Genomic DNA, 18,128 nt, shown 5'->3' on the forward strand with positions numbered 1-18,128 from the left:
AACGAAAGTAAAAAGCTGACAGACAGCCCAGCTCCACCCACTCTCTGACATCACTGCAGTAATAAACACCCATTTCTTAAAGGTGCTCTCACATGATAGTGGTGAGCTGCTTTCTTGTACTGCGGCAGCTCACGTAGTGTAGGTACACCCACAGTGCTCTCGGGGAGGGAGTTGCAAGATGTACAATGCAAAATTACACTTGTGCGTTTTTAAACAGATTTGTCATCTCGTGACAGCCCCAATTCCATCTCCCCCAGTGATGGCCCATCGATACTCACGCAAAAAATAAAGCAGGTAACAAATTCATGTTTTGAAGAGTTTCAACAAGAAGAGGGAAGTTTGTCTTCTTTTCTTGCCCAAATGTCCCTTCAGTTTCCGGGTCCAACGAAAGCAGCACGTCCTCAACCTGAGAAAAACCAACGTTAACCTTACGTCACTAATGGTAACATGGCTCATTCAGCTATTCTGAAAGGTTGGGTCTTGTCTTTGCTGGAGTAGTGGAGATCTGAAGTGCCAAGGTCCATCTACCTTCCACCATTTCAGCAGTCACATGTTACAATCCCCCCAGAGGTTTCATCAGATAGAATCATACTATAGCTACAGCAGAGAATGAGGCCATGCCTGTGCTGGCTCTCTGTAAGAGCAACTCAGCTGGTCTCATTGCCCAGTCCTTTCACTGTAGCCCTGCAATTTTTTTTTCTCTTCAGATAATTAGCCAATTCCGTCTTGAAGGCTTTGATTGAATCTGCCCCTATGACCAATCACTGGCACAATATAGGGATATGGTATATTAAATGAAACTTAATTATTAACACAGTATTAAACTATCTTTGACAGCGCAGAAATACAGCTTAAATTACCAGTTAAACAATGTCCAACAATAAAATGAAACACTTTAACTCTTAACTGCGACCTTCTTTATCTGCAATCAAGCAAAACCCATCACAGGTCAAAACACACTTTTAAATAAAACTAGTAAATTCAGGATTACTTGCCAGCCTCTGAATAAAGAATTCCTTTTGAAAGACTGCTTGGGGAGAGAGGGGGAGAGTGTGTGTGTGAGAGAGAGAGAGAGAGAGAGAGAGACTGTCAGGAAACAGCCTGCAGATTCTTGCCCAAGTCAGACTACTGCTCAACCTGGCAGCCTTTTGCAGAAGCTGGTGTTCAGCTCACAATTTCCAGGGAACTCCCTCCAAATTGACAGTTTCAGCCCTGCTACAGATTTCTACAGACCTAGCTCCTCCCAATAATTACATCACTTTCATCCCACTCAAATTCCATGACCTCATTACGTAAGTATAAACACAATGGACTGGATTCTCTGGCCGCCGACGCCGAAATCGCTTTTGGCGACTGGCCAGAGAATCAACATTGTTGCTGAAATCGAGGGCAGCACCGCTTTTGCGATGCTCCGCCCCCTCCAATATCGTATCCCCCCCGGTATCGACAGACTCAGAACGTTATCTGAGGCCCACTCCCCGATACTCCGCCCCCGACCGGCCGTGTTCCCGACAGCGTCGGTCGTGTGTGGTATTTTTTGTCGGGAACCCGGTGTGGCGGCTGCGGACTGAGTCCATGCGCTGCCACAGTCGGGGGCGAGCCGATGCACGGGCATGAGGGACTTTGGTAGGGGCTGGGGGCACTGTTGGGGGGCGGTCTGGGGGTCGCGAGCCTGGCCGAATGAGGGGCACTATTTGGCAGGCCAGGTCCGCGCGTGGCCAGCGTCATTTGCACGCCGCAGCCACTGCAGTCCGGTGCCGTGCGCATGCGTGGCCACGGACCCAGCCATCCTCTGGCCGTATCGGCAGCTAGAGCCGGGTGCTTTACCCTGCCTGTCTGCTAGCCCCCCCACCAAACGGAGGATCGGTGGCCGTTCTGCGTCAATTCCTCAGTCATAAAATGCCACTGTTGCCATGCCAGCGTCAGGATATAGCCTGACAATCGGAGTGTCCAGCCCACTGTCTCTAATTATCTACTCTGCAGAAATCATAAAGAAAACACATTAGGCTTTTCTTTGTAACCATAGGCGTGACCTTAAATAACGATGATCTCACTTTTATGACATCTTCATTGCACCTTCTGCAGCCACAGTGTCTGTCTTTCTTTTAAACTACGATTTATTTTTAGATATTACTCCAGCAGATATAAACACACCCTAACTCAGGCTTTTAAAACCATCACTGCACCAGATCCATATAATACAATGTATGTACCAATTTCTTACATTTATCTGAATTGAAGAGACTAAAACCAGGACTCATAAATAGAAGGTTGTCTTCTTTCTCTTCCTGCACCAAATGATGCACTAAGGCAGAGTTTTGTCTGTTTCCTTAGCTAGTTATTCCTGGAAGAGGTCACTCGGGGCCGTTAGGACAGGGGCTTATAGCTTGAGGGGTGTCACTCCACAGCAAGCCTGGCTGACCAGTAGTCTCTCCCACTCTTACCACCAGCCATTGGCGTGTTCTGGAAGGATTTTGCAGGTTGACATACAACTTGTCTTCGCCACGTTATGAACTCACCTCCCTTGACCATCAAGTCCTGGGTGAGACTTGTACCCGGAGTTTCTATCTCAGAGGCAGGACTGCTACCACTGCGCCACACGACCGCCCCATAAATATAAGGTAGGCACGAAGAAATTCAGTATGGCACTCCGGAGAAACTAGAGAGTGTAATTCAGTACTGCTGTTATGGGCCAGGGTTTAGAGAACCCCAAAGTGTATCATGGAGTTCACCTAACCCACAACTTTTAATAGATTGTGGTATGGGGAGCACATGGCCCACTCTACAGGTGTGGTAGAGCAGAAATGGAAAAGTATTTTTGAAAGCAAAACAATGTTTATTCTATGAACTCAAGTTAACCTTTTTAAAACATACAGTGAACATCTTAGCAACCATCAATTCAAATATAACATTCAAAGAATACAACATTAAGTAATCCTTTAAACTTTCCTTATAACATCCATAAGACTTAAAACTCCTTTTACCAGAAGCCCATCAGGTTAAAGTCACTACGGTTATTGGTTTGAAATCACCAGGATCGATTTACAGTCTTCAGATTACAGAGAGAGACTCTAATACACCTTTCCTGCTGTGACTGCAGCTATCTAGCTCTGAAAACTAAACTAAAATGCACCCTGCAGCAAACAGCCTAAAACAAAAGTAAAAAGCTGACAGACAGCCCAGCTCCACCCACTCTCTGACATCACTGCAGTAATAAACACCCATTTCTTAAAGGTACTCTCACTACAGATATTTATATACACACCCATTTATAAACACCCATTTCTTAAAGGTACTCTCACATAACACTGCAAGGAGCAGCTGAGGTGAATAGTATAGATGCACAAAAGGAGAAGTTAGATGAACACGTGAGGGGGGAAACATGGTACATTGAAGGTTCACTAGGTGGGTTCCTGGAATGAGAGGCTGAATAATTTAGGTTGGTATTCTCTGGAATTTAGTAGAATGGGAGGTGATCACATTGATACCTACAAGATGCTGAAGGTGCTTGACAGTGAACGGTCATCTCCCCCAAGTCATAGAATCTAAAACACCGGGCACCAAGCATAGCATCGAGGTAAGGGGCGATCATTTAGTGCTGTGATGAAGAGATGTGACTTTACTCAGAGACTTGTGAATCTTTGGAATTCTCCACCCCAGAGTGTAATGGATGCCCCATCACTGAATACATTTCAGGCTGGGGTGGGAGATTTATTGGGCTGGATTCTCCTTTTCTGAGGCTAGGTGCTGACACCAACGGAGGACCCGTAGTGGTTCACGACGAGACAATCGGTGTGAACCCCTCACCAATTCCGGTAACAGTGAGAGGCGCGCCACGTGAAACACCCGCAGAATGCGCGGGGAACGGCCGGAAAATCGCCGGGTCCCGGGCCCCGCATACACAGGGCTGACAAGCTGCAGCCGCACAGTCCTACACCCCCACCGGTTGCGGCAGAAAACACGGCGTCGGCCATGCTGGACCACGTACCCCCCACTCCGACCCCACAGCCCACTCTCTGGCCAGCCCCCCCACCATTCCTACCAGACCTAGTAGAAGCTCCCTGGGCAGCGGCATGGATCTCGGCCAGGTGTGGCGGCGCTGGACACTGTCCGCACGTCAGGCTCACGACCGCTGGGACCTCGCGTGGCCCGTGCCATCGGGAACTCGGCCCAGTGGAGGCGGAGCATCGCAGATGGGCTGGCTGATGACGCGCCAATGGTATTGTGACTGCACAGGGCGCGCATCCCGATGACGCCGATTTGGAGGGAGCACAGCCTTACGAACCAGCGTCAAACCGGCGCCTGACCCGAATCCGGCGCCGGCCGCCATTCTCCGCCCAATCGGCGTTCTCGATTTCGGCATCGAGCTACGGAGAATTCTGCCCTTGGTCTCTCAGGGTGATTTGGGAGCAGGCAATGAAAATGAAGTTCGAACCCAAGATCCGACACTATCATATTGGAAGGCGGAGCAGCCTTGATGGGCTGAATGGTGTTCTCTTTCTCCTATTTTTATTGTTCTCGTGAATTGAAAGGAATGCTGGTAAGGGTTCAATGAAGGGTGGTGTGAGGAGACGTGTGTGGAGCACAAACACAGTCATGGACCAGCTCTGCTTTACTTTGATGGAACCCTGTGTGTTTTTGCAGTGAGGACACACTCACCTTGTTCTTCCACCCTGCTTTAACCCATCCAACAAGTTCTTTCTTCAGCTCAGCTTCATATTCTCTCACATCGCGCTTCCTGATGATGACTTTATTTTTGAAGCACTTGTATTCCTCAGGCTCCAGTTCCTGCGAGAACACCGAACCAGAAGCGACAGGTGAGAGAATATTTATCGCGAAGAACAGCTTTACCATTAAATAATGAGCAGAAAGAGGCCTTGGCAATCATGTCAGTAATAAGATCTTGCTGGCATATAGAATTGATAATAATTAATTATACTGTAATAATTTGGGGCAAGGAACATCAGATCTGAACTCACCTCGAATCTTGGCATTGAACATGGTTTTAATAAATAAAGGACACAAACTCTCCAACCAGAGCTTAGCCTTAAACGTAGCACGGTAGCATTGTGGATCGCACAATTGCTTCACAGCTCCAGAGTCCCAGGTTCGATTACGGCTTGGGTCACTGTCTGTGCGGAGTCTGCACGCTCTCCCCGTGTCTGCGTGGGTTTCCTCCGGGTGCTCCGGTTTCCTCCCACAGTCCAAGGATGTGCAGGTTAGGTGGATTGGCCATGATATATTCCCCTTAGTGTCCAAAATTGCCCTTAGTGGTGGGTGGGGTTACTGGGTTATGGGGGTAGGGGTGAGGTGTTGACCTTGGGTAGGGTGCTCGTTCCAAGAGCCGGTTCAAACTCGATGGGCCAAATGGCCTCCTTCTGCACTATAAATTCTATGATCTATGAAAATCAGTATTTCTAAGGAACCAGGATCATTTTTTTCAATTCATTCTTGGGCTGTGGGTTTGATAAAGGTTTGGGGAGTTCAAAGCACAGTGGTTAGCAGCTTCACAGCGCCAGGGTCCCAGGTTCGATTCCCGGCTTGGGTCACTGGCTGTGTGGAGTCCGCGCGTTCTCGCCGTGTCTGCGTGGGTTTCCTCCGGGTGCTCTGGTTTCCTCCCACAAGCCCCGAAAGTCAGGCGGTTAGGTAATTTCGACAATCTGAATTCTCCCTCTGTGTACCTGAACAGGCGCCGGAATGTGGCGACTCGGGGCTTTTCACAGTAACTTCATTGAAGCCTACTTGTGACAATAAGCGAGTATTATTATTATTTGTGACAATAAAGATTATTCTTATTATTATTAATGTAGGAACTCGGGAACATTTCCACACACAGCAAGCCCCCACGAGCAACAATGTGACCAGATCACCTGCTATGATCCTTCAATTTGCTAGGCTTTTTATGTTTTCGACATTTCTTCTGCATTGCGTAGTTTTCCGTACCTTTGCTCTGGACCATTGGGGGAACACATATTCCATCGTGTCATACAGTCTGAGGCATTCAGGTGGCGAAAGAGCAAGGTCTGAAGGGATCCCATATTCCTCAATCTGAAAGATAAAGATACATTTGGTTTAGAATCAGACATGGCAGAATGAATAATGTCCTTCAGTGACATCACAGACCCCATTGAGTAAAGAACTGCAAAATTCGCAAATCCTTCACTGACACTAATGTCTGGAAAGATTACAATTCACGTTATTTGTTTAAACAACCCAGCGTTTATATCGTAGTGGTGATCTGCTTAAGGGTAAATCCCTTGCTAATTTCTCTACATTTTGCAGTCTCGTCAGCTGTTCATATAAATGTCCCGTTTTCAACCTCAATGAGAAATTAGCAATATTGGATGAAGGACACATGGAGTAGTTTCCCGTGGTCTTCCTCATGACTGTTTTCAAGGAAACACAAAACCTCTTCTCAAAGGATCCCTTGCCTCCACTTTTTTTTGATAAGAAGTGAAGCCAGGTGGATCACATGGCATCGACCTCAGCATAACAGTGGCAAATCACAAGTCTTCTAGACTCTGCAATGTCCTTGCTAACATCTTTGTGTTTGTAGCAAAATTGACTGCTCAGTCAACTACTCAAACAACAGTCTTACATTGACTCTTACTCATCCAGTCACACCTGCCAATCAATATCCCAGATACCACCATCACCATTCCTGGGTATGTCCTGCCCCATGGGCAGTTGCCCCCTTTGGCCCACCGCGACGTCCACCATATTTTATTTTATTATATTATTATTATTTTTTATAAAAAATTTAATTTAGTTGTTAGCCAGATCTTGGTAGAAAGATAGCGGAATGGCAGGGAAGGGAGTGCAATGTTCCTCCTGCAGGATGTTTGAGGTGAGGGATGCAGTTAGTGTCCCTGCTGATTTTACCTGCAGGAAGTGCTGCCATCTCCAGCTCCTCCAAGACCGAGTTAGGGAACTGGAGCTGGAGTTGGAAGAACTTCGGATCATTCGGGAGGCAGAGGGGGTCATAAATAGCAGCTTCAGGGAATTAGTTACACCAAAGATTGGAGATAGGTGGGTAACTGTAAGAGGGACTGGGAAAAAGCAGTCAGTGCAGGGATCCCCTGCGGTCGTTCCCCTGAGAAACAAGTATACCGCTTTGGATACTTGTGGGGGGGACGACTTACCAGGGGTAAGCCATGGGGTACGGGCCTCTGGCACGGAGTCTGTCCCTGTTGCTCAGAAGGGAAGGGGGGAGAGGAGCAGAGCATTAGTAATTGGGGACTCTATAGTCAGGGGCACAGATAGGAGATTTTGTGGGAGCGTGAGAGACTCACGTTTGGTATGTTGCCTCCCAGGTGCAAGGGTACGTGATGTCTCGGATCGTGTTTTCCGGGTCCTTAGGGGGGAGGGGGAGCAGCCCCAAGTCGTGGTCCACATTGGCACTAACGACATAGGTAAGAAAGGGGACAAGGATGTCAGGCAGGCTTTCAGGGAGCTAGGATGGAAGCTCAGAACTAGAACAAACAGAGTTGTTATCTCTGGGTTGTTGCCCGTGCCACGTGATAGTGAGATGAGGAATAGGGAGAGAGAGCATTTAAACACGTGGCTACAGGGATGGTGCAGGCGGGAGGGATTCAGATTTCTGGATAACTGGGGCTCTTTCTGGGGAAGGTGGGACCTCTACAGACAGGATGGTCTACATCTGAACCTGAGGGGCACAAATATCCTGGGGGGGAGATTTGTTAGTGCTCTTTGGGGGGGTTTAAACTAATGCAGCAGGGGCATGGGAACCTGGATTGTAGTTTTAGGGTAAGGGAGAATGAGAGTATAGAGGTCAGGAGCACAGATTTGACGTCGCAGGAGGGAGCCAGTGTTCAGGTAGTTGGTTTGAAGTGTGTCTACTTCAATGCCAGGAGTATACGAAACAAGGTAGGGGAACTGGCAGCATGGGTTGGTACCTGGGACTTCGATGTTGTGGCCATTTCGGAGACATGGATAGAGCAGGGACAGGAATGGATGTTGCAGGTTCCGGGGTTTAGGTGTTTTGGTAAGCTCAGAGAAGGAGGCAAAAGAGGGGGAGGTGTGGCGCTGCTAGTCAAGAGCAGTATTACGGTGGCGGAGAGGATGCTTGATGGGGACTCATCTTCCGAGGTAGTATGGGCTGAAGTTAGAAACAGGAAAGGAGAGGTCAACCTGTTGGGAGTTTTTTATAGGCCTCCTAATAGTTCTAGGGATGTAGAGGAAAGGATGGCGAAGATGATTCTGGATAAGAGCGAAAGTAACAGGGTAGTTATTATGGGAGACTTTAACTTTCCAAATATTGACTGGAAAAGATATAGTTCGAGTACAATAGATCGGTCGTTTTTTGTACAGCGTGTGCAGGAGGGTTTCCTGAAACAATATGTTGACAGGCCAACAAGAGGCGAGGCCACGTTGGATTTGGTTTTGGGTAATGAACCAGGCCAGGTGTTGGATTTGGAGGTAGGAGAGCACTTTGGGGACAGTGACCACAATTCGATGACGTTTACGTTAATGATGGAAAGGGATAAGTATACACCGCAGGGCAAGAGTTATAGCTGGGGGAAGGGCAATTATGATGCCATTAGACGTGACTTGGGGGGGATAAGGTAGAGAAGTAGGCTGCAAGTGTTGGGCACACTGGATAAGTGGGGCTTGTTCAAGGATCAGCTACTGCGAGTTCTTGATAAGTATGTACCGGTCAGGCAGGGAGGAAGGCGTCGAGCGAGGGAACCGTGGTTTATCAAGGAAGTGGAATCTCTTGTTAAGAGGAAGAAAGAGGCCTATGTGAAGATGAGGTGTGAAGTTTCAGTTGGGGCGATGGATAGTTACAAGGTAGCGAGGAAGGATCTAAAGAGAGAGCTAAGACGAGCAAGGAGGGGACATGAGAAGTATTTGGCAGGAAGGATCAAGGAAAACCCAAAAGCTTTCTATAGGTATGTCAGGAATAAGCAAATGACTAGGGCAAGAGTAGGACCAGTCAAGGACAGGGATGGGAAATTGTGTGTGGAGTCTGAAGAGATAGGCGAGATACTAAATGAATATTTTTCGTCAGTATTCACTCAGGAAAAAGATAATGTTGTGGAGGAGAATGCTGAGCCCCAGGCTAATAGAATAGATGGCATTGAGGTACGTAGGGAAGAGGTGTTGGCAATTCTGGACAGGCTGAAAATAGATAAGTCCCCGGGAGCTGATGGGATTTATCCTAGGATTCTCTGGGAGGCCAGGGAAGAGATTGCTGGACCTTTGGCTTTGATTTTTATGTCATCATTGGCTACAGGAATAGTGCCAGAGGACTGGAGGACAGCAAATGTGGTCCCTTTGTTCAAAAAGGGGAGCAGAGACAACCCCGGCAACAATAGACCGGTGAGCCTCACGTCTGTAGTGGGTAAAGTCTTGGAGGGGATTATAAGAGACAAGATTTATAATCATCTAGATAGGAATAATATGATCAGGGATAGTCAGCATGGCTTTGTGAAGGGTAGGCCATGCCTCACAAACCTTATTGAGTTCTTTGAGAAGGTGACTGAACAGGTAGATGAGGGTAGAGCAGTTGATGTGGTGTATATGGATTTCAGCAAAGCGTTTGATAAGGTTCCCCACGGTAGGCTATTGCAGAAAATACGGAGGCTGGGGATTGAGGGTGATTTAGAGATGTGGATCAGAAATTGGCTAGCTGAAAGAAGACAGAGGGTGGTGGTTGATGGGAAATGTTCAGAATGGAGTACAGTCACAAGTGGAGTACCACAAGGATCTGTTCTGGGGCCGTTGCTGTTTGTCATTTTTATCAATGACGTAGAGGAAGGCGCAGAAGGGTGGGTGAGTAAATTTGCAGACGATACTAAAGTCGGTGGTGTTGTCAATAGTGTGGAAGGATGTAGCAGGTTACAGAGGGATATAGATAAGCTGCAGAGCTGGGCTGAGCGGTGGCAAATGGAGTTTAATGTAGAGAAGTGTGAGGTGATTCACTTTGGAAGGAATAACAGGAATGTGGAATATTTGGCTAATGGTAAAGTTCTTGAAAGTGTGGATGAGCAGAGGGATCTAAGTGTCCATGTACATAGATCCCTGAAAGTTGCCACCCAGGTTGATAGTGTTGTGAAGAAGGCCTATGGAGTGTTGGCCTTTATTGGTAGAGGGATTGAGTTCCGGAGTCGGGAGGTCATGTTGCAGCTGTACAGAACTTTGGTACGGCCGCATTTGGAGTATTGCGTACAGTTCTGGTCACCGCATTATAGGAAGGACGTGGAGGCTTTGGAGCGGGTGCAGAGGAGATTTACCAGGATGTTGCCTGGTATGGCGGGAAAATCTTATGAGGAAAGGCTGATGGACTTGAGGTTGTTTTCGTTGGAGAGAAGAAGGTTAAGAGGAGACTTAATAGAGGCATACAAAATGATCAGGGGGTTGGATAGGGTGGACAGTGAGAGCCTTCTCTCGCGGATGGAAATGGCTGGCACGAGGGGACATAACTTTAAACTGAGGGGTAATAGATATAGGACAGAGGTCAGAGGTAGGTTCTTTACGCAAAGAGTAGTGAGGCCGTGGAATGCCCTACCTGCTACAGTAGTGAACTCGCCAACATTGAGGGCATTTAAAAGTTTATTGGATAAACATATGGATGATAATGGCATAGTGTAGGTTAGATGGCTTTTGTTTCGGTGCAACATCGTGGGCCGAAGGGCCTGTACTGCGCTGTATTGTTCTATGTTCTATGTTCTATGACAGGACCACACCGCTAGACACCACAAACGATCCGCACCCACGTGGTTCCCGGCCCTGGGAACAGCAGATTCACGGAGGGCTGGAGCACAGGGTTCCGGACCCATTAACTGAATGCAAATGGGTCATTTGCACTCATTTACATGCCCCCACTGGCGTGCGGTTGTGGACCTCGATTCCAGGGGGCCGGAGCATCGCGCTCAGATCGGCGCCCACCCATGCCCGGTGCCGATCCCAATTTCTCAATTCTCTCCAACATCGTCGGCCCCCATACCAGCATCGACTGACGGAGAATCCAGCCCATTGTATTTATTTCCTCCCCTCTTTTGCCCCTTGATTATTTACTATTTTTGGAATACCATTAGTGTCTTCCACCATGAAGACTGACGCAAAGTATCTATTTAACGTCTCTGCCTTTTCCTGGTTCCCCATTATTATTGCCCCAGTCTCATTCTTTCAGGGGCTTATGTTCACTTTGGGCTCTCTTCTATATTTAAATAAACTCTTCCTGTCCATGTTATGGTTACTTGCTAGTTTACCCTCAGTTTATCGTCTCCCTCTTCATTATTTTTGGTCACCTTTTGTTAGTTTATAAAATGTGGTCCTTGGTCCTGCCGACCACGAACGCAGGGTTGCACCTCCGGCCTTGTAGCGCGGGACCCCACTCAATACTAAATTCGGCGCCAGATATTTTATTTCCAATCTCCTTTCAGCCACAATTAAAATATTCAAACTGCATCAGTGGGTTGGATATTCCCATTCCACTGAGATTCTTAGTTCGGGCCTTGCATTACCAGTATAGTGTTATAACTTTACCGATAAGTTAGAACTTACATGGTTCACAGTTAACGCAGAACAGGGATGGTAGGGAACAAACTTGTATTCATTATCTTCAAAGTCGCACACAAATTTTTCAAGGTCATTGTATCGTTCCTTGTAGATCACTGCAAAAAGAAAAATAGGTAAAGAGACGCTGGCAAAACCCCGAATTCAGACAATAATACCTCTACTCGGTGTGTGTGTTGTTTTATTAGAGTGGACGTGGAGAGGGTGTTTCCACTAGCAGGAGAAACTAGAACCCGAGGGCACAGCCTCAGACTGAAGGGACGATCCTTTAAAACAGAGATGAGGAGGAATTTCTTCAGCCAGAGGGTGGTGAATCTGTGGAACGCCTTGCCGCAGAAGGCTGTGGAGGCCCAATCACTAAGTGTCTTTAAGACCGAGATAGATAGGCTATTGATTAATAAGGGGATCAGGGGTTATGGCGAGAAGGTAGGAGAATGGGGATGAGAAAATATCAGCCATGATTGAATGGCGGAGAAGACTTGAATATGTCGAAGGACGATCCATAGAAACACAGAACCTTCGAATCCCTACAGTGCATAAGGAGGCCATTTGGCCCATTGAGTCTGCACTGACCCTCTGAAAGAGCATTCTACCTAGGCTCACTCCCCCGCTCTATCCCCATAACCCCACCTAACCTGCACATGTTTGGGCTACGGGAGGAAACCCATGCAGACACGAGGAAAAATGTGCAAATTCAATGCCACACAGACAGTCACCCAAAGCTGGAATCGAACCCGGGCCCCTCGTGCTTCGAGGCAACAGTGCTAACCACTGTGCCACCATGCCACCCATCAGATAGATTGTGAAAATCCTTTAAGCACAATACAAAGCACAATGTTCTCCCATTGCCTTGGCCAACATTCCTCCCTTAGCTGACACCACGAAAGAGAGATTAACTGACAACTCATCCAATTACTGCTTCTAAACTGGCTACGTGGCATTTCAAAATGACTAACTGTATGTCAAAGATAGGACGGAGTGCCAGATCAATGTAAGTCTTCTTATTTCTATTAATCAGAATTTACAGTGCAGAAGGAGGCAATTCAGCCCATCGAGTCTGCACTGGCCCTTGGAAAGAGCACCCGACTTAAGCCCCACCCGATCCCCTTTATCGCCGTAACCCAGTAACCCCACCTAACCTTTTTGGACACTAATGGCAATTTAGCACGGCCAATCCACTTAACCTACACATCTTTGGACTGTGGGAGGAAACCCGCGCACACACGGGGAGGACGTGCAAACGAGTCAGAGAAAGAGACTATTCCATTTCAAGACATTTTGGGATTTTTGCAGTTAGGAAGACTTTTTATTATTCTTTCTTGGGATGTAGATGTTGGCGGCTCGGCCAGCATTTATTGCCCCTTCTTAATTGCTCTTGAGAAGGTGGTGGGGAGCTACACTCTTGAGATATGGCCACAGTGCTGGAAATAAACAGGTGGGAAATATACAGCACAGGTAGTAACCCAAGACACTCAACCTCACTGTTAACCATCCGACTAATCTTTGTGTCATCCGCAAACTTACTGATCCTTCCCCCAACACAATCATCTATGTTGTTTATATGAATGACAAACAATAGGGGACTCAGCACAGATCCCTGTGGTACGCCACTGGACAATTGCTTCCAGTCACTAAAGTTGTTGTCTGTCTTCACTCTGTCTCCTACAGCCAAACCAATTTTGAATCCACCTTATCAAATGACCCTGTCTCCCACGTGGGACCTTGTCAGAGGCTTTGCTGAAATCCATGTAAACTACATCAACTGCACTACCCTCATCTACCCACTTGAATACATGCTCAAAGATTGCAATCAAATTTGTTAGGCATGACCTCTGACAAAGCCATGCTGACTATTCTTGATCAAACCTTACCTCTCCAAGTGGAGGTAGATTCTATCCTTCAGAATTTCCTCCAATTGTTTCCCTGCCACTGACATGAGACACACAGGGTCTGTAGTTCCCTGACTTGTCTCTACACCTTTCTTAAATAGTGGGACCATATTCGCTGTTCTCCAGTCCTCTGGCATCTCCCCCGTGGCCAGAGATTAAATTAAAAATTTGGGTCAGAGCCCAAATAGATGCTGGAAATTGTTGTGATGTAATACGATGCATGATCTCGTTATGGGTGTCAGTACCTAGTCTCACTTTGAAGGTCTGGCTTCCTTTGCCAGCCTCAGTCTGTTGCCTTCTTTTGCTTTTTGGTTTCATTTTTGTTGAAGAAAGCTCCTCTGAACTGTTCTCCACTCTTTCCCAGTAGCTCTTCACCAATTGTAGCCATCTGTCAACAACATAACACGGTTAGAGGTCTTAATTAAAAAGTTCACTCAATTGTTCTCTCTCCGCAGAATAAGGAGCACAGGGTCAGGCCGTTTGGTATGTCGGTATTTATGCTCCACATGAACCGTTCCCCCACCTGATGTCATCCAACCCTATCAGCATAACACTTCCCCCGATGGGTGTTTGTTGGGTCTGTCCTTCACCAGTTCACTACACCTCCTCCTTGTGGTAGCAAGTTCCACATTTGAACCACACTCTGATAAACAAGTCGCTCTTACATTCTCTGTGGGATTTGTGAGTGACTACTATGCAATGGAAGACCCTAGTTTAGGACTCTGCTACAAGTGGTAAAGACTTCTCTGCATCCACCCCATCAAAGTCCTCGGTGTGAATGCATATACCTCTATTAAGACACTCCTCTGCTTTCTCGTTTCTGCAGAAAAGAGCCTGCTCAGTCTTTCTTGGTAGTTCTAACGTTTAGTTCTGGCATCATTCTGGTGAGCCTTTTAGAATAATGAATAGAATGATAGAATGGCTGCAGCGTAGGCGCAGGCCATTCGGTCCATCGCGTCTATGCTGCCTCTCTGCAAGAGCAATACAGTTAGTCCAACTCTCCCTGCCTTTTCCCCACAGTCCTGCATTTTTTCCTTTTCCCTTATGAAAGTCTCAATTTACTCTGCCTCCGCCACATTCTTACACAGCGAATCCCGCATCTGAGCCACTCGCTGTACATAAGAACATAAGAACTAGGAGCAGGAGCAGGCCATCTGGCCCCTCGAGCCTGCTCCGCCATTCAATGAGATCATGGCTGATCTTTTGTGGACTCAGCTCCACTTTCCCGCCCGAACACCATAACCCTTAATCCCTTTATTCTTCAAAAAATTATCTATCTTTATCTTAAAAACATTTACTGAAGGAGCCTCAACTGCTTCACTGGGCAAGGAATTCCATAGATTCACAACCCTTTGGGTGAAGAAGTTCCTCCTAAACTCAATCCTAAATCTACTTCCCCTTATTTTGAGGCAATGCCCCCTAGTTCTGCTTTCACCTGCCAGTGGAAACAACCTGCCCTCATCTATCCTATCTATTCCCTTCATAATGTTATATGTTTCTATAAGATCCCACCCGCATCCTTCTAAATTACAACGCATACAGTACCAGTCTACTCAACCTCTCCTCATAATCCAACCCCTTCAGCTCTGGGATTAACCTAGTGAATCTCCTCTGCACACCCTCCAGCGCCAGTACGTCCTTTCTCAGGAAAGGAGATCAAAACTGAACACAATATTCCAGGTGTGGCCTCCCTAACAGCTTATTCAGTTGCAGCATAACCTCCCTAGTCTGAAACTCCATCTCTCTAGCAATGAAGGACAAAACTCCATTTGCCTTCTTAATCAGCTGTTGCACCTGTAAACCAACTTTTTGCGACTCATGCACTAGCACACCCAGGTCTCTCTGCACAGCAGCATGTTTTAATATTTTATCATTTAAATAATAATCCCTTTTGCTGTTATTCCTACCTCACATTTGTCAACATTGTATTCCATCTGCCAGACCTTAGCCCATTCACTTAAACTATCCAAATCCCTCTACAGACGTCCAGTATCCTCTGCACTTTTTGCTTTACCACTCATCTTAGTGTCGTCTGCAAACTTGGACACATTGCCCTTGGTCCCCAACTCCAAATCATCTATGTAAATTGTGAACAATTGTGGGCCCAACACTGATCCCAGAGGGACACCACTAGCTACTGATTGCCAACCAGAGAAACACCCATTAAACCTCATTCTTTGCTTTCTATTAATTAACCTATCCTCTATCCATGCTACTACTTTCCCCTTAATGCCACTCATCTTTATCATATACAGTAACCTTTTGTGTGGCATCTTGTTAAAAGCTTTCTGGAAATCCAGATATACCACATCAATTGGCTCCTTGTGGTCTACCACAGTGGTAATGTCCTCAAAAAATTCCATTCAATTAGTTAGGCATGACCTGCCTTTTATGAACCCATGCTTCATCTGTCTGTCCGATGGGACAATTTCCAGCCAGATGCCTCGCTATTTGCTCCTTGATGATAGATTCCACCATCATCCCTACTACCGAAGTTATGCTAACTGGCCTATAATTACCCGCTTTCTGCCTACCTCCCTTTTTAAACAGTGGTGTCATGTTTGCTAATTTCCAATCCGCCGGGACCACCCCAGAGTCTAGTGAATTTTGGTAAATTATCATAAGTGCATTTGCAATTTCCCTAGCCATCTCTTTTAGCACTCTGGAATGCATTCCATCAGGTCCAGGAGACTTGTCTACCATTAGCCCCATTAGCTTGCCCATTACTACCTCCTTTGTGACAACAATCTTCTCAAGGTCCTCACCTGTCATAGCCTCATTTCCATCAGTCACTGGCATGTTATTTGTGTCTTCCACTGTGAAGACCGACCCAAAAAACCTGTTCAGTTCCTCAGCCATTTCCTCATCTCCCATTATTAAATCTCCCTTCTTACCCTCTAAAGGACCAATATTTACCTTCGACACTCTTTTTTTTGTTTTATATATTTGTAGAAACTTTTACTATCTGTTTTTATATTCTGAGCAAGTTTACTCTCATAATCTATTTTACTCTTCTTTGTAGCTTTTTTAGTAGCTTTCTGTTGCCCCCTAAAGATTTCCCAATCCTCTAGTCTCCCACTAAAATTTGCCACTTTGTATGCTTTTTCCTTCAATTTGACACTCTCCCTTATTTCCTTAGATATCCATGGTCGATTTTCCCTCTTTCTACCGTCCTTCCTTTTTGTTGGTATAAATCTTTGCTGAGCACTGTGAAAAATCGCTCGGAAGGTTCTCCACTGTTCCTCAACTGTTTCACCATAAAACCTTTGCTCCCAGTCTACCTTAGCTAGCTCTTCTCTCATCCCATTGTAATCGCCTTTGTTTAAGCACAAAACAGTAGTGTTTGATTTTACCTTCTCAACCTCCACCTGTAATTTAAATTCCACCATTGGCATTGAACAAACAAAGAACAAAGAAATGTACAGCACAGGAACAGGCCCTTCGGCCCTCCAAGCCCGTGCCGACCATGCTGCCCGACTAAACTACAATCTTGCTGCCTTCAGCGCTGAGGACCCGGGCTCGAATCCCGGTCCTGGGTCACTCTCCATGTGGAGTTTGCACATTCTCCCCGTGTCTGCGTGGGTTTCGCCCCACAACCCAAAAGATGTGCAGGATAGGGGGATTGGCCATGCTAAATTGCCCCTTAATTGGAAAAAAAAATAATTGGGTGCTCTAAATTTATTTTTAAAATTAAAAATTAAAAAATTCCACCGCATTGTGACCGCTCCTTTCGAGAGGATCCCTAACTCTGAGATCTTTAATCAATCCTGTCTTATTACACAGGACCAGATCTAGCATCGCTTGTTCCCTCGTAGGTTCCATTACATACTGTTCTTGGAAACTATCGCGGATACATTCTATGAACTTCTCCTCAAGGCTGCCTTGGCCGACCTGGCTAAAGCAATCGACGTGTAGATTAAAATCCCCCATGATAACTGCTGTACCATTTCTACATGCATCAGTTATTTCTTTGTTTACTGCCTGCCCCACCATAATGTTACTATTTGGTGGCCTGGAGACTACTCCTACCAATGACTTTTTTGCCTTACTGTTCCTGATTTCCACCCAAATGGATTCAACCTTATCCCCCATGGCACCGATGTCATCCTTAAATAACAGAAAGAAGTCTTACGACACCAGGTTAAATTCCAACAGGTTTGTTTCAAATCATTAGCTTTCGGATCACTGCTCCTTCCTCAGGTGCATGAAGAGGTATGGTCCAGAAACATATATATAGACAAAGTCAAAGATGCGAGATGATACTTTGAATGTGAGCATTTGCAGGTGATTAAGGCTTTACAGATCCAGAGATGGGGTAATCCCAGGTTAAAGAGGTGTGAATTGACTCAAACCAGGACAGTTGGTAGGATTTCGCAAGCCCAGGCAAGTTCCGCGCACATGAGTAAGGCCTCAACCGGGACCTTGGATGTCGCATTACATTCACCTCCCACCATCTGGCCTGGGCTTGCAAAATCCTACCAACTGTCCTGGCTTGAGACAATTCACACCGCTATAACCTGGGGTTACCCCATCTCTGGATCTCTAAAGACTTAATTACCTGAAAATGCTCGCATTCAAAGCATTGTCTGGCATCTTTGAATCTGTCTACATAAATGTTTCTGGAACCTACCTCTCCATTCATCTGAGGAAGGAGCAGTGCTCTGAAAGCTAGTGATTTGAAACAAACCTGTTGAATTT

General features: G+C 46.4%; 1 protein-coding gene across 1 annotated transcript in view; it reads right to left on the reverse strand.

The window, feature by feature from the left end:
• The window catches only part of LOC140429126 (probable ATP-dependent RNA helicase DDX60), a 205,073-nt gene that overhangs the window by 60,219 nt on the left and 126,726 nt on the right, over positions 1-18,128 (reverse strand). The window contains exons 20-24 of the mRNA XM_072515726.1: positions 13,676-13,818; positions 11,530-11,639; positions 5,944-6,048; positions 4,660-4,788; positions 279-406 (exon numbers count right to left, since the gene is read on the reverse strand). Coding sequence (XP_072371827.1) covers positions 279-406; positions 4,660-4,788; positions 5,944-6,048; positions 11,530-11,639; positions 13,676-13,818 — 615 coding nt within the window. The remainder of the gene's footprint in view (positions 1-278; positions 407-4,659; positions 4,789-5,943; positions 6,049-11,529; positions 11,640-13,675; positions 13,819-18,128) is intronic.

This window comes from Scyliorhinus torazame, chromosome 9 (genome assembly GCF_047496885.1).
Source record: "Scyliorhinus torazame isolate Kashiwa2021f chromosome 9, sScyTor2.1, whole genome shotgun sequence".
Taxonomy (NCBI): Eukaryota; Metazoa; Chordata; class Chondrichthyes; order Carcharhiniformes; family Scyliorhinidae; genus Scyliorhinus; species Scyliorhinus torazame.